At 36.5% G+C, this 16,615-nt stretch overlaps 1 protein-coding gene across 3 annotated transcripts in view; it reads left to right on the plus strand.

Annotated features, from left to right (window-relative positions):
- Positions 1-316: 316 nt before the first annotated feature.
- Positions 317-16,615, plus strand: part of nAChRalpha7 (nicotinic Acetylcholine Receptor alpha7) — a 114,411-nt gene continuing 98,112 nt past the window's right edge. Inside the window, exons 1-3 of one of the 3 annotated variants that reach the window (XM_068302518.1) lie at positions 317-679; positions 818-940; positions 15,509-16,608. In XM_068302518.1, coding sequence (XP_068158619.1) covers positions 16,494-16,608 — 115 coding nt within the window. In that variant the 5' untranslated portion in view covers positions 317-679; positions 818-940; positions 15,509-16,493. Of the gene's footprint in view, positions 941-15,505; positions 16,609-16,615 lie in introns of all 3 variants that reach the window. The other 2 variants (XM_068302517.1, XM_068302519.1) reach the window with 2 other exon arrangements.

Below are 16,615 nucleotides of genomic sequence, written 5' to 3' on the forward strand. Positions count from 1 at the left end.
ACATTCCGGCTTAACAGTAACCGAACAGCGCACCGTCAGCTGTTAACGGTCGTCGTTTTGAATGCAGTACTATATGTATTTGCATTTATGTTTGTGTGTACATATGTATATATATGTTTATACATATGTATGTATGTATATACATTCGAATAGGGAGCACCACGTGCCATTTCATTTTACTTGGCCGCAAGTTCACATTCAGTCATCGTCGCTGTCGCTGCCGTCGTCATCGTCGTCTACATCATCGTTGTTGTCGTTGTCGTCGTCGCTGTCGTTGTCGTTGTCGTAGTTTCGTTCATTGTCCGTGGTCGTGGTCCTTTCTCGTTTGGCCATCTCTCAGTCGAGTACGTGGTCTTGCACGAAACGGTTCGAATTCAAAGTCGTGAATGTTCTTGTTCTCAAAGGAAGTTGAGTTCGTTCGTTTGTTTCTGTTTCTTTAGCAGAAGGAAACAGCAGCATCAGCAGCAGGAACAGCATCATCATCATCCGAACCAAAAACAGTTAAATTAAAAAAACAAAAAATAAAAAAAAAAAAAAAAAAAAAAAAAACATACATATAAACGGGTTGCGGCTGAAATTTTCGCGTCAACAATCATCATTAACCCACACACACAAAACAAAAATTAATAATACAAACCAGTAACAATAACAACAATTAATTTTTTTGGTGTATTTTGTAGTAAGTGCATGGGACAGCTGAGAGCTGCCTAAAAAGTGTTGAAAACATTTGCCGGCACATATAAAAAAAGAATAAATATAAATAATCGAAATAAAATCAAATTCATTAATATTTCAACACCGAATCAATTCTTTACAGTTAATACAATGAACTAGAAACGGCAATTAACACCAAACGTAATTTTTTTTATAAATGAATAAATTAAATAAGCCCACAGCTAAAAACGAAATTGCAATTTCAACTAAATAAGTTTTGAATACGGTAAGTAAATGTGATTTTGAATAAAAAAAAAAAAAACATCGGCATAAGAAATCTATAGTACCTAATTATAATTGTACTGTCACAAGTTAAAATTATCACAGTTTTTGTTTTCGTTCTTAGGATTTGTTTTTCTTTATCTTATTGTTAAATTTGTTTCAAATTCCAAAATCCAAAAAGAAAATTAAAACAAAAAAAATATTTGTTTGTTATGGTTTTAGTAATTCGTGAGATTTACACGATATATTTATAGAAGATATTTCTCAATCGATTTTCAACAATTTACTTTTAATTATTTATTGCACAAAACAGTTTTATTTTTTAAAATCCGTCTAATCTAAAATATTGATAATCATAAATACTTTTCTAAAGATTTCTAATTAAATCCTTAACAAAGTGGAGTTGAAACAACCTTTTTTAATTTCATTTCTTAGCATTTTTTCGCAAACTAATTGCAATTATTTATTTATATTGTTATCTCCAAAAACAACGTTTTTATATTTTGTAAATATTTTATTTAATATTTTAAAAGTGTTTTGAGTTGCTTTAAATGAAGCTCCAAAAATATGCATACGAGTTATGTTATCTTAAAGGTTTTATAAATTTTAAAGACAATCAATGCGAAAGTCTATTGCCTACTTTAGGGAGTAAATTTAGCCCTTTTTTAAAAATACTCGTTCCGTCTTTTATATCTAGATTCGTACCAGAAACTACAATAAAGGCATCATAATTTTTTTTTTTTATTATTTTACACAATGCTATTGAAAAACTAATATGGCAAAAAAAAAAAAAAAATAAACTATTTGTTAACTCTTGTTGAATGCCTTGTCATTGTATTGTTTGTCAAGCATTCGTACTTGCAATTAGCTTTCAACTACATGAATTGGAATTCAAAGAAAGGATTCACGCCTAATTGGAGTGAAAGTAGTGTTCAGTTGTAAATTAATTAATTCATTGAAAATCAGCCAAATGTAAGCTTTTGTTGCTCTTTTTCTTCATTTGCACATTTTGTGCTATCTTTGTTTGTATGTAATTCAAACATTTGTGGCTAAGAAAAAAAGAATGTAATGAGCAACTTTTCGCATCGACGTGTTGTATACCCAGTATCAAGTAAGTAAGCAATTTCTGGTGCAATTAAATGTCCTTAGAGGAAATCATTTGAAATCGGCTTCAGACAGATGTCCTTCAAGGCATATTCTCGTTGATTTTGAGTTCCACTTGAAAACTTTTATCAGAATTTATTTTTATTTTGTGCTGTTGTCTAGATGATATCTAGACGATAAATTGATATGTACTCTTCTGAAGCTCAAGTTATTTATATTAAGGAGGTTTATTCTATTAGCTATTGACCTGGACTAATTTATTTTTCAAAAGTTTTGTTCTCTGAAAACAAAAGACTTGTGTGCCGTGTTTGCATTAATTAGATATGTACATGTTATGGCCATTAGCAATAGTTTGGTTTCTTGTTCAAATAACCAAGTGTTCTAAATTAGAAGTGAGTGCAATGGTAAATAAAATTAATTTATGGAAATTGTCCGCCTCTAGACCACAGACAGACGCGCCCTCATCCTTTAAAAGTTGAAGATGGTGAGGGATAACGCGATTTTTGGGGCTTTTGCTGTTACAGTTTTTGGTTTCGCTTACATTTAATTGGCCTGGTTGGTCTTTTTGGCTGTTGGCTGTTGGCTCTTTGTTGGCTTTGTTGGTTTTGTTGGTTTGTCGGTTGCTGTCAATGTTTGGTCACCATTTACGTCCATCCACGGACATGATGGTCCTGTTTTCAAGTCCCGCCTTCCCCTGCCACTAACTTAACGCCTGTACATACATAATTAAAGCGTGTTATCCTTGTTGACTTTGTTATTAATCCACTTCGCCCCACCAAGTTGCTTTGCCCTGTCTCCTCCCCCGCGTTCCCCCGCATCCATGGTCTTCTACAGACGTTGCCGTCATTTTGGCTACCTCTTTGGCCCCCGTTTCAATTTCTCGCGACGTTCGTGTGTGGGTTTGGAAATTTTATTATGCGGAAAAAGGTTAATAAATGGAATTTTCAAGTTGTTAAATTGTTTATTTAGGATGGCCCCAGCTAGGAGCAATATCACACACACAAACACACACACAAACACACACAAACACACACGCGTACACACACGTAAAGTGCGAAGCCTTTCTCAATTCGCAGCATTTCCGCTTCCGTTTTACTCGCACACTCTCTATGTGTATTTGTGTGCATATGCGTATGTGTGTGTGTGTGTGTGTGCGTGTATATTAAAGTATTTTTTGTGTTTCACTCCGCAAAAGCAAAATGGAAGGAAGCTGCTGGCATATTTTGACACGTTGACATTTTCACGGGTTTTATTATACTCTTTGGGCAAGAAAGAAACCAGAAAAAAAAAAATAAAAGGGAAAGAAAATAAACCAAAATCGAGAGTTGGGCATCATCACTTTGTTATGCAAAAGATAAAATACAAAAAAAAAAGGAAAAGGAAAACCCAAAAAACCAGGAGAGAGAGACAGAAAGAAAGGGGAGAGCACTTTGGCTTTTTGAAATTATTTATAAATTAATTATAAGTTATATATACATATACATATATAAGTATGAAAATCATGGCTTATTTCTTTGAAACCCATTGAATCGAACAAAAAGAAATCCGTTTTTCGTTTACGGTTAGTGACAACAGTAAAGGATAATTGTTTTCATAAGGGTTCTTAAATGAAATTACATAAATTTAATTAAAAATTATCTTCATTTGAATAGTTACTACATCTGAAAGATCGAAGACATACATACCTACATATATGTATGTATATGTAGATGGGTTTATGGCTTAAACTACTGATTAGTATCGGTTAATTAAAGGTTCTGTTCAACTGTTAAGGAACTCATATCAGAGAGCTTTACTTAGAAACTGATTATTTTCCCTTAAACATTCTGGCAACTTTTTGCATTAATTGATTCACTTAAAAAACTTCCATTCAAATGCTTTCAGTGGGTTATCACACCAAAGAAACGAAGACTTGCAAACTTGACATAATTATTTTTAAAAAGTCCCTCATAAGTGAATCTGTCGGCCAGCCTGATACCTTTTGTAAAGCTGATTAGACAAAAATTGCAAACGTTGTCCTTTTTTTTCTTCATACTCTCAGGGTCCATCAAATTCGACTTGGCCCTAATTTTTGTTTTCTTTAACCAACCCTCCGCCGAGCCGCCTTCTACTTGTTTTGATTTCACTTTCCGTTGTGCTTCTTTCCACACTGCGTCAATCCTGGGAAGGCAAAAAATGAATGAACAAAAAAAGTGAAGGCAGATAACCAAGGAGGAGGCTTAAGTCCAGTGTAGCGTGTGCTTTACGACAAGTGCGTCCATCTTCAACTCCATTTCGGGTTCTTGTTCTGCTTATTTTTTTTCGTTTTTGCGTCATGCTTACCCACTCTGGCTTAATTCTGGGCGAAAGTCGGCCCACTTGACTTTTAATAAATGTGCCATTTTTCCCATTTTGTACATTTATATATATGTGTATATACAATATATATATGATGTTGGTATTGATGATGATGTGTGGTAGTGGGCTCAAATGGGCGACATATGGCAGCGAACAGAGACAGACGTCATAACCTCTTGACGGCACATTCCGTAATTTTTTCCCTCCGGTTGTTCTCTCCATTATAGAGCGATTAAAGTGTAGTTTGTGTGTGTGTGTGTGTGTGTGGGTGGTTGTGTAGGTGTAAGGAAAACATAGTGTGGTAGCATATTGCTAAACACTAACTACCCAACAAATGCCATACAAAAGAATTGAAGTCTTTTGCTTTCATCAACTTTAAAAAGGCAACAAACCCGAATTCCATTTAAATTAGTCTTACAAGTTTCACTTGGCATTGCTTTCACCCCCGTTGCACTCCTTCAGCACCTCTAAGGGGATAATTTAATTAAAAAATAGCAACCATTTGGATATCCAAACAACAAATTGTATATACAAAACGCAACAACATAAATTACTTACCGAAAAGTGTGTGCCCCAAAGCGCGGAGCGCGCGCGAGAATTCATTAAAGTTTCAACAGTTCTTGCTTCGGTTTTTCTTATTTTGTGTTTGTTTTTTTTTTTCGTTTTTATTCTGTTTTCGTTTTGTTTTGTTGTCGGGCAGACCAAAGACAAGACACGACAAGACAAGCGAAGGGTGGTGAAATGAAGCAAAATGAAAAGGGAGAATAGAATAGAAAGTCGCGGTTGCCCGTCGCCGCAATGCGTGCTACGAAAACGATTCCATCGTCTGACCCAGTGCTCCTCTTGGGTACTTTGAGCTGATTCCGAGCTCTATCAGCTTCATCTCTGCCAACGCCGTGACACCTACGTACCAAAGTGCTAGAGTACCTTAGTGGCTGGTTGGGTATCTGGGTGTCTGGGTGCTTGGGTGCTGCCTGATGCCAGGTATCCTACATAATCAGCAAAGTTTATGCTGTCGCTTCTTTCGTTTGCAGGAGTTTGCCAGCTCCTTCGTTTACCTTCCCCCAACGCCATCGTCGTCGTCGTCTTCGTCTAAAGGCACTTCAGGTCCTTTTTGTTTTTGGGCAAAACCAACCTTTTTACACACGTTCCAACAATATAAACATAATTTACAGCGCTAAAAGGCGCCAAGTAATAATCATAAGAAGCAGGTAAAAGTACAAGGCTCTGGGCCAGTTAAGTTAAAGAAATGCAAAATGCGAGAAGGGCAAAACATTGAGGCAAAAATTGTTGGCAAAACTGACTGTTGAATGCTTCACATGAAGACATGTAAGACGAATTCAGTCTTAATAATCTCTATTAGATGAAAGTTAACAAGGTAAAAACCATGAAAAATGGCCCAAAAAGTCCAACCAAAACAGAAAAGAACTGTGACCCGTTGCTACGTTCTGGCAAAATGCAAAATCCAATTGTGTCCAATGTTTGAAATATTCGTGACTCCCCCTCTCTCCATCTCTCTTACTCTCTTTGGCAATTGCATTGCTTTAAAGATTGCGATACACAGAAGTTGTATGTATGTAGGTAGGTACATATACGAATATCCTTACCCATCAACTAAATAGCCTTTGCCTACAGTATCTAAGCCTCTCCCTCTCACTCGCTCTCTCTCTCTATCTATCCTCCGTATGTATCTCTGGTCTGTGTGAGGCCATTTCAGGTTTCCTAATTTGCTGGCTTTTGCAGTTTGTAAAATTTGAAGCCGAATGCCGCTTTAATAATTGAGAGGGACAACGCTGTGTGTACAGGCCGAGAGATATGCGTAATTGTTAGTTACTCATACGCCGTGTGTTCTCGGTATGCTTTGTGTTCTTCACTTCTTTTTTTGTGGGCTTGTTTCACTCACAATTTCGTATTTTTATTTTGACTTTCTCTTGCTCATTTTTTTTGCTCCTGCCATGTACGAGTGTGTATGCTTGTGTTTATTCTTTGGGGAGCAATCTCACATTCCATGTCCTCCGTTCTCCGTTCTCCGTTTATTTAATTGCACGAAGGTCTGCCTACCCATTGGCAAAGTTAATTGCGAGTAGCCTGAGATGAGTGGCAAAAGAAGGCTAGAGGGTTCAACACCGATCGAGCTACCGTTGTCGTTGCCGTTGCCGTTGCCGTTGCCGCTGACGGTGTCTAAAAGGCAACATACAATCCACTTAATTATGCATGAATTCACTTAGCCCGAAAGACCAAGGCAACTACAGAATGCCGAGCAGGATAATGGAGACACCTATGTACTTATGCATCTAAAGAGCCTACTACATTCGAATCGAATGACTTTCTATTAAAGCAAATGCTTACCTTCACAATATAATTGAAATTTAAGCGCACTTTACCTTTATATCCACACAAACCATATCTATACATCATTTGTTAACAAATTTTAATCAAAAATTTTCATCAACCATTCAATATTATTTATTATAATTAAAGGTATAACTATGTAGTATAGAGTCTATCTATTAACCTAACTATGTTTTACAAGCACTGGAAAACCACATCTATACTAGTGTCTGGGATTCGATGTTCGAACCCGGATTCTCATTGTTCAGTTGCCCAATATTATTTATATTTAATCGAACTGTCGGAATTTGCTTTTTGTATATGAAACAGTGACTGCAAAAAGTGTATACTACAGTTCGTTAAACTTGAACAGAAATCTTGGGTAATTACCTTGATTGCTTTACAAATTTCATTTGCACAAAATATATGTATACACACATACATATATGAAGTAAATGTGCAAAATGTTTAAGTAGAACAAAATATAGACAAACGCATATGTATGTATGTATGTATGTATGTACATATGCATATATAGATACAAATGTATCTTAGCCGCATGCCAAACGAAGCATAATGTCAACCTCAAAACGTAAATTTGAACGTCCTTGACATTTTACAGCCCAGCAAAACGAGTTTTGTTTTTGGTCCCATATTTATTTAGGCACCAAATCGACTGCAAGCATTTCACAAAAATATATAGAAATGGGGTAAAAAGAGAGAGAAAGGGACAGAGAGAGAGAGAGAGAGAGAGAGAGATAGAGAGAGAGAGGTTGTTGTATGACTAAGTCCCTTTACAGTTAACCCGGCTGGCATTCGCATGGAAAAAGGTCAATGCACAAGATTTTTCATAAGCCAGCACCTCTTTAACCCCCTTTCCTCCCGCACTAACACCTCTATTCCCAAAAAAAAAAAAAGCAACAAACTAACACCAGAAGGACCAAAATGTGACAAAAATTCGATCTTGTAAAAAATTATGCGTAGCGCCCGATTACGGGCAATTCTGATTACGTTTCAGCGTCCCATTGAGACAAAACGAAAACGAAAAAAAAAAAAAATGGGCCACAATGGGGCAACCTTTTTGTTTTTCAGAACCTTTTTTGTCCCATAGCTCCTTTATACACGCACATACAAGTACATGAAATACACACTCAGAAATGTACATGCATGTGTGTGCCTTCATATATAAAGTTTCGCTTCTGGTAATACCCTGCATTTTGGTATGATCTCAACGAGTCCATTAAAAACTTTGTAACAAGCATTGCAAAAATCTTAAAAAGAAAGTAAAAGAAAGGCTAATATTTGGACAATAACACTAACTAACTATTTAATTGGTCTTAGGTATATCTTCTAACAAAATGTTTTGGCCAAAGTATATCTTACCTCTTTCCTTTCGTGGCAATAGGTTTGGTCCCAAGTATATTTAATTCTTTGTCGAGTAGTTTGGGTTAAATACGATATATGAAAGTTTTCTACCAACTTAGCAGGGTATTGAAATGTCGTTGCCTTGACCTAATGTTTGGAATTTGTTTTCGATAGGAGCTGTTAAGCTGCGTTAAGTGTAAATAAAACTTGTCACAACAACATTTTTTCGGGTTGTTTTTTTTCTTCGTTATCGTTTTTCTTATTCTGTAGAGTATACGTATGTATGTATGTACATATGTATGAATGTACGAAGATTTTGTGGGATTAGCTAGATCGGACATGCGTATCATATTATGGTTCTTACAGCAAATTATATTTAGGTAAAGGCGAGCGAGCAACTGTAAATTCGTAATGGCCAAAAATGTTGTTTATGTACATACATGTGCACCTCCCCCTCGACCTTTGCCCTCAGCCTGTCTGTATTACTCTGTATTTGCCAGGGACTGTACTTAAGCTCAATTCTAATCAGACCAATCGGATGAATGAGAAAACCAAAGTACACAAAAAAGAAAAGCTGCTGTATTAAGAGGGTTTCTGAGGCATTTCCAACTAAATACACAAATATATATACATTATGCATGTGTACAAATATATGTATGTATGTGCTCTTTGTCTAATGGAATAGGGCTGCATTCAAAATATCCTTAGACCCAAGAAGGGGTCTAAAACATCCAAAACGGAGATTAGATTGACACTGATCACTGTCAATCATTAGGTTAATCTAACCCTAATTTAAACTTAAGTTAAGGCTTAGAAAAGAAAGTTAATCCTAAGTAATAGTTTCAGCTGTATTCGGGGTATCAGGGGAAATCGGTTTTTAAAATTATTATCAGGTTAACTGAAATCTAATTAACCAATTTTTGTCATCTCGTTGTCAACATTTGACGTCAAAATTGAATTAAAATTGTAACGACATGAAACATTTAAAAATTGTTGCTTTGTTTTCCTTGTGTGTATGTGTGTGTGTGTGTGTGTGTGACAGTATGTGTGTGTTTGCTTGTCGGACGGGTCGTTGGCATTTTTTGTTTCCATTTTGCTGTTTCCTGTTTCTATTTCTTTATTGTTGTTGTTGCAAGAAAAGGCTTTGTATGGGAGTACGGGGGTTGGGTAGTCAGGGAACGGCAATAGCTATATAGCAACAGCATCAGCATAGTTTTCAGATAAATTGCATTACTTTGCATTTTTGTTTTGTGCTTTGAATTGAAATAAACAAAACAAAAGCTAAAAGGAAGCAGAAGAGAGGCAACAAAAATAACATAGCATACACATAGGCGCTGGCCTCGATACTCAAATCAGCGACAAATAAAACTTTTTACAACATGAGACACACACAGACACACATACAACTGCAGAGAAGGCATTCAAAACATGAGAATGCGAAGCTCTTTTGGATTAAGGAAACATTTCTGCTCGAACTCGAACCTGAAGCCTCGACATGGACATGAAACATCGATGGTTAGAGGGGGAGTTGAACGAATTGGTGGAGGACGCGAATATGGACATTGACGTTGAGAAAAGTAGAAGGGGTAAACAGGGAGAGATAGGAAGGGGAAGAGGGAACAGGAGACGATGCAGCAGGCGGTAATCGAAATAGAAAAGAAATATTACAAAAATGGAAATGCACAGTGTTGTGAAAACATGTGAGAATGGGCTCAGCACAAGGATGCAGCGGCAGGACGATGCTGTTGCTACTTCTATTATCAGGAGAGGAGAGGAGACGAGAGAAGAGGTGAGTTGAAGAAAAGGACCGAGGTCGATATAATGTGCCAACACAAAGAAATTATATGTACAAAGTAAATCAGGTTTATTGCTTCCGTTCGTTGCTGCTGCTGATTCGATGTGTGTGTGTGTGTATATGTGTGTGTAAAATGTGACCCGTAAAATTCACCCACTTCTAATCGCCCCCTTCTGACTGCTACCTCTATCCATATTCTATCATTTGATCGTGTGTGTGTGTGCATTGAAAAAGTGTCACCATTCGTCGCGTCTCGCGTTGATGTATTGTTTGCGGTGCGGTGTTGCGCATTTGAGCGTGCAAACTGCTTGACGAAATGATTGATGAATGCAAACTCTCCTACCCTCACCTCCTTTTACCAGCCCACCCCACCATCCGTTCGTTTGAGATGGTTTGGCGGGAAGAGGATAATGGGAGGCTGTTGGCGGCGACTGCCTGGTCGCTGGTCTCTGCTCGTGGGCAGCCAGCCGTAATCTCATGACCGCAAAAAGCGACAAACCGCACGATTTATACGACATAAATTTATGCCACTGCAGCAACAACAACAACAAAAATATCGATGAATTCCCGATACCTATCAGTTTGGTTTTTGGGAATGATTCTTTAGTTATTTTCCTTTTTTTTTTTCTCTTGTTTTGTCACCAATTTACAATAGCATCAGTGGGAAATGCACTAACTAAAAAAAAAAAACTTCAACGGAATCGTGTTGTCACAATATTGAAAGAATTTAAATTTATGATGTGAACAAATGCATTCCCCGTTTGTGTGTGTGTGTGTGTGTGTGTACCCGAGTCCCAAGGCTACTTTCTATCCAATTATTTATTGTGATTGATTCATTTGACTGATTCATATGAAAATTTTTGATATAAGTAAACCTTTATACACAATACAAATTACAAACTATCTAAAGACGTAAAAAATGATCATGTATTTTGTATCAGTTCTTAAGTACCCTTAAAGACATTTTCATTTGACTCAATTGGGTTTTACTTTAAGCTTGAAGAATATTCTACCCAAATCTTGTGAGTCGAGGTTTTTTTGTAGAATCTATTCCGTTTTCTATGTTATACGACATTGTTGTTTTGTATAAGCAACGGTTTCTAATTGGGACAATGCTTGAATTTCATTACTAAAACACTAAATATCCCTACTTGAATGTTTTGTGTTTGTGTTTCTTTTATGCAAAGTTCTTCTGGATAATATAAACTGCTAAATATTCCTGCTGTCCGGCAAATCCTTTCTGCACTCACCCGCAGCTGCTTCTGGCCTGGTCTGATTGCAATAGCATCAGTTGTCAGACGGTCTGTTGGAGGGGCTCCAGAGTTGTGGGGCTTGGAGGTGGGTTTTGGAGGTTTTTGCGGACAACAAACACTTTTTTTTTTCTTTCTTCTTTTTGTTTTTATTGCATATGTATGTATTTTGTTAGTTCTTTTTGTTGCTGGTTCATTTTTTGTTCCCTCTAGGACCCAACCATTCCACTAGTGGAGCATTTTCTGTTTTGCCTACTCAACAATGGGGGTGCCTGTGTGTGCCTTTGTGTTTGCACTCTCTGTTAAAATATTTGTGTGTGCTTTAATAAAAATGATAAGTCAGACATACACACACACACACACACACACACACCGCACATTCACACACACATTGATGGTGTAGAATCGTTCTCTTTTTGTATCTACCCGGTGTGTCTGTGTCCCTGTGTGTGAAAACGAGTTGGTGTTAAGCCTATTGTAATGCTAAAACCCAGCACCGACGACAACAGCAGCATGAAGGAGAACTGAGTGATTTAATTAAACGTTAGCAAAAATCTACATACACATGCATGCATGTGTGTGTGTAAGTGTAAGTGAATAGATGCTGGCAAATAACTTCAAGTCCCAGACTAGAATTTTGATATTGAAGAGCCTCAAAATTGTGCAGAGTTTAGGCAAAGGAATTATAATATGGGACTATCAACATTCCATATCAGTAATTTCATCATTAAAAATTAAAAGGGTTGTAAAATAACTTTAGTTTGCCCCTTAAAGTATGCCATATGACAAAAAAAAGAATATACGAAAAGTTCAATTTTTGATAACTCTTGAGAGCTAGAAAAACATTAACATTGTTTGTAGTTAGTTTCGATAGCTTATTGCATACTTTAGGGAGCACACTTCACCAAATTCCACATCTCCAAATAGGCCTTTGCTTTGCAGGAATCTTAAAGTTCTGAAATTAAATCAATCGTTGCTTTCATATACCTCAATGGTCTAGCCGATTATGGACAGTTTTTGTAGTTGGCTTAGAATTAGACTTTATTCTTTTTACATGGAACTTAAATTGAACAAATTTTGTTGCGTTCAAAAGGGAAAACAAAAGCTTCCCTTCCAATATTAAGAGAGATGAGATAAGAAGATTACGAAGTGTAAGAAACTTTTCACTGCTTTCGTTTTAAGCTCTTTAATCATCAAATGCGTCTATTGAAAGCAAAGAATATGAACTATGGAGTTCATTTTGTTTTCTGAGTAAGCAAAGATTAAGGATATTCGAAATAATTATTGCCTACCTTTTGGGGCACTAGCAAAACCATAACATACATACGTACATACATACATATGTATACACATTTGTCATTTGACTGCCTATCATGCCAGGCATGGAGGATCTCATTCATCCGGCATTGTAGTCGCTCGTTCATCTTCATTTAATTGAACGCCTGCTGTGAGAAGGCTTTGACTGTTTGGTTTCTTGTATCCCTTTCATTTATTTTTTTTTTTTGCGGGGAGGAGCCTCTTAGTTGTCTAATGTCGCATACGCACATTGGGGTGTAATTAACGTTGGAGAAGGACTTTGCCACCGACTGGGCGGGCGCTTTCATATTGATGACTGACTTCATCCATGGCAATGTATGTTGGCTTAGTTGGCAAATATAAATTGTTTTTGGTCCAATATATATATGTACATATATGTTCTCTCTTTTCCTCTTTCACTTTCCTCTTTTATCGAAGACAAACAAATAAACCAGCAAACCGACAAAACAGACAAACAAGCTAAACAAGCAAACCGACAGACAGACAACCAAACATATGTATATCCAGTGTCTGATGCTAAAGCTTAATCTCTTTTGTTAAATTAAACATAAATTTGAGACGCGCCTGACTAAAGGATGATAAATGGGTGCCAGCTCTGAATGTGGCTCTTGGCCTAACAATGAGCCTGAGTGAGTCAAGTCAAACAAATTGAGAAATGAAAAAACTTTGGCAGAAAGCCTTTTCAAACTAACAACACGCAAGCAACATATACATATACAAACATACAAATGTACATGGAAAGAAACAAACAAATATATTTGCAACATCATCTTTTGATGCAATCAATATATCCTCTTTTCAATTTAAGGTGTGATTGATTTGTTACAGAAGCATTCAAACTTTATAGAGGATAGAACAATGCCCATGAGTAATTGGACAAAAAAAGATACAAGGGGGGCAAGAGAGAGAAAGCAGAAGGGAAGTCCTTATTAGGCTCACTACTTCTTCTTTCTATTAGATATTGAAATTTAAATATCTACAGAACATTTTAATCTACAATAAGTTGATTTTCCTAGAACAACATTTTTATACATGTCTATATTGATAGGCGGATCTAAAGCGAAACTAGCTCTGGTATTAAAACAAATAAGGAATAAGGTGGATGAAAAAGAATTATGTAAGCATATATTGGTTGTATACAATTTCCAATTTACAAGGCATACGAAAAATTATAGACTTGTTGCAAATAATGAATACTTTTCCTGTTTATTGCCTACTTTTTGGGGCGAAGTTTACTTATAATTTCTTATCCTCAACTCTTTTTCTTTCTTCCTTAAGCCGATTCTCATGGCCTAAACTTCTTGATATTATTAAGATGGGAATGATTATAGACATATATATGTACATTTTTAAAGATAAAATCCATATGCAATTAAGTCAAGTATCTTAGGCTATTCCGCAACCGACCCACTCAGAATGAAGCCATTTTGTTTACATTTGATTTCTTTTAATTGTAACATTTTCAATAGAATCATGTCTGTTTTTTTTTTTCTTCTCTCAGTGTCTCTGCATATATTTCAACAAGGACACGAATCAAGAGTTAGGCTGGCATATGGATAGTAGTTTGTTATACACTTACACCAGGAAAAGCTTTATACATTTGTGATATGTATATGGCTGAAGCTTTATGTACTTACTTTTATACCAATTGTAATACATTCTCAACTTGTATTTGTGACAGACATTACTACATACATATATATATATATATATGTATGTTTTGTATATGTATGTGTGATGCGTACATAAGATCGGCCCAATGGCAAGTGTATAAAAAAGTGCGACAAACAGCCTACAAGTTTGGCCTGGCTTGGTCGGACTTGGCCTGGCTGGGTTGTCGGTAACGTTTTGTACATTTTTGTGGGACATATTTTATATTTAATGCAAGACATTTGTCATGCTGCTGGCGCATTTATTCAAAGTATTTGCTGCAATTTTAATGCCAAAATGAGAGCACACACAATTTCAAAATACTAAAAATTGTGCAACAAAAAGGGCAAGAACAAAACCAACAACAGACGGACAGACAAACAAACATTTCCATATGGATCTGCACTAGATGGGCATTTAAAAATGAATTTATGCATATGTGCTTTGTGGACGAGACCAGCCGCGTTGAAGGGCGGCGGCTGATTTATGCGTCACATTAAAATAAAAGGGCAAAAAACACACACACACACACAAAACGACAACAACAATTTAAGCGATGCGCAAAGGTCTGACTAAAGGGACCCTAATCTAATAAAGCTTACACGAATCTTCAAATGGTTGGTTTAATTTACAATTGAAATCCACTTTATTTAGTTTCAAACGGAATCAATATAGGTTGATTTATCCCATATCCTATCTATCATATCTATCATAACTATCCTATCTATCCTATCTATAATATCCATCCTATCTATCCTATCCATCCTATCTATCCTATCTATTCTTTCTATCCTATCTATAATATCCATCCTATCTATCCTATCCATCCTATCTATCCTGTCTATCCCATCTATCCCATCTTTCCTATCTATCCTATCTATCCTATCTATCCTTTCTATCACATCTATTCTATCTATCCTATCTATTCTTTCTATCCTATCTATCCTATCTATCCTATCTATCCTATCTATCCTATCTATCCTATCTATCCTATCTATCCTATCTATCCTATCTATCCTATCTATCCTATCTATCCTATCTATCCTATCTATCCTATCTATCCTATCTATCCTATCTATCCTATCTATCCTATCTATCCTATCTATCCTATCTATCCTATCTATCCTATCTATCCTATCTATCCTATCTATCCTATCTATCCTATCTATCCTATCTATCCTATCTATCCTATCTATCCTATCTATCCTATCTATCCTATCTATCCTATCTATCCTATCTATCCTATCTATCCTATCTATCTGTTCTATCCTTTCTATCCTATCTATCCTTTTTATCCTATCTATCCTATATATCCTATCTTTTCAGAGTTTTTCGATCTGTCAAATCTATTAGAAAGATTCGGAAAATGATTATTTCCATATTTATTAATAGCAATTTTCCAATTTCTTCTCTTCTACAGCAGCGGCAGCAATCGAAATACTAAATGATTTTGCAGACGGATACAATATAGAAACAGACAAGGAATCGAACGGATAAAGGCAGAGGGAGAACTATTCGTCGAAAGGACAAAGTAGCCAAAAATTCGAACAAAACAAGTTACGGAAATATACAACAACGGAAGCGAATCAAACAAGTAAAACAAAGTGGAGGAGAGCAAAAAGAAGAAAAGGAAAAAAAGCAACAGAAGGAAAAAGCAACAGAACGAGGAGCACAACGAGGACAATACAAAACAAAAAATAAAACGCCAGATTTTCTGTTTGTTTTTTTGTTTCGTTGCCGTTGTTGTTGTTTTGTGGGACACTTCAAATAGTCAGTCAAGGTCAACGACCGCCTGCCGGGTGTTAATAATGCCAATGTCGATAGCAAGAACACCTTGCTGAAGACCGAGAACGAGAGAGTCCATCACCGGGCCAGCTTTAGCTAACATCACACTCAGCTTTCAACTCCAACTTCAATTCCGAAGCCGATTTTTGCTCACAGAGAATTTTTGGTTTTACTTTGTTTTTCTATTTATTATTTATTTTTCTTTGCTTTTTGGTTGATTTGCTGCTGTTGTTGTTGTCTTTGATAAATGGCAACCACAGCCAAGAAATTTACGGCAAGGCCAACAAAGTAAGAATTGGCCTCAAGGCAAAAAGAGAGATAAGAAACGAGTCGGCCCTAATAGAAGAGAACAATTGCTGAGGCACTTATTGATTTCGCCCAGTCATTACAATATCTATTGCTCTCTCTCTCTCTCTCTCTCCCACTTATTTTCACACACTCTATCGCTCTCCCTCACGCTGTCTCTGTGTGTCTGTGTGTGTGTGCCTGGGTGTCTGTCGATATCAATCAATTGAATTCCGCATCAAGAGCATATCCATTGTCAAAGACATAGATTGGATAGTTGATCATCAAAACGAAAAATACAAAAGGAGTAACTACAAAAATCTTCGATAGTCATCATAATGAGTCTTCCTCAGACATATCGTCGTCGTCGTCGTCCTAGCACATCGTCATCGCTGTCAATAGCCGCTGTCACGTGGCTGACTTATGGCCTGGGAATTCTAATTATGCTGCCAGGTGAGTG

This window comes from Drosophila tropicalis, unplaced genomic scaffold (genome assembly GCF_018151085.1).
Source record: "Drosophila tropicalis isolate 14030-0801.00 unplaced genomic scaffold, ASM1815108v1 contig_158, whole genome shotgun sequence".
Lineage (NCBI taxonomy): Eukaryota > Metazoa > Arthropoda > Insecta > Diptera > Drosophilidae > Drosophila > Drosophila tropicalis.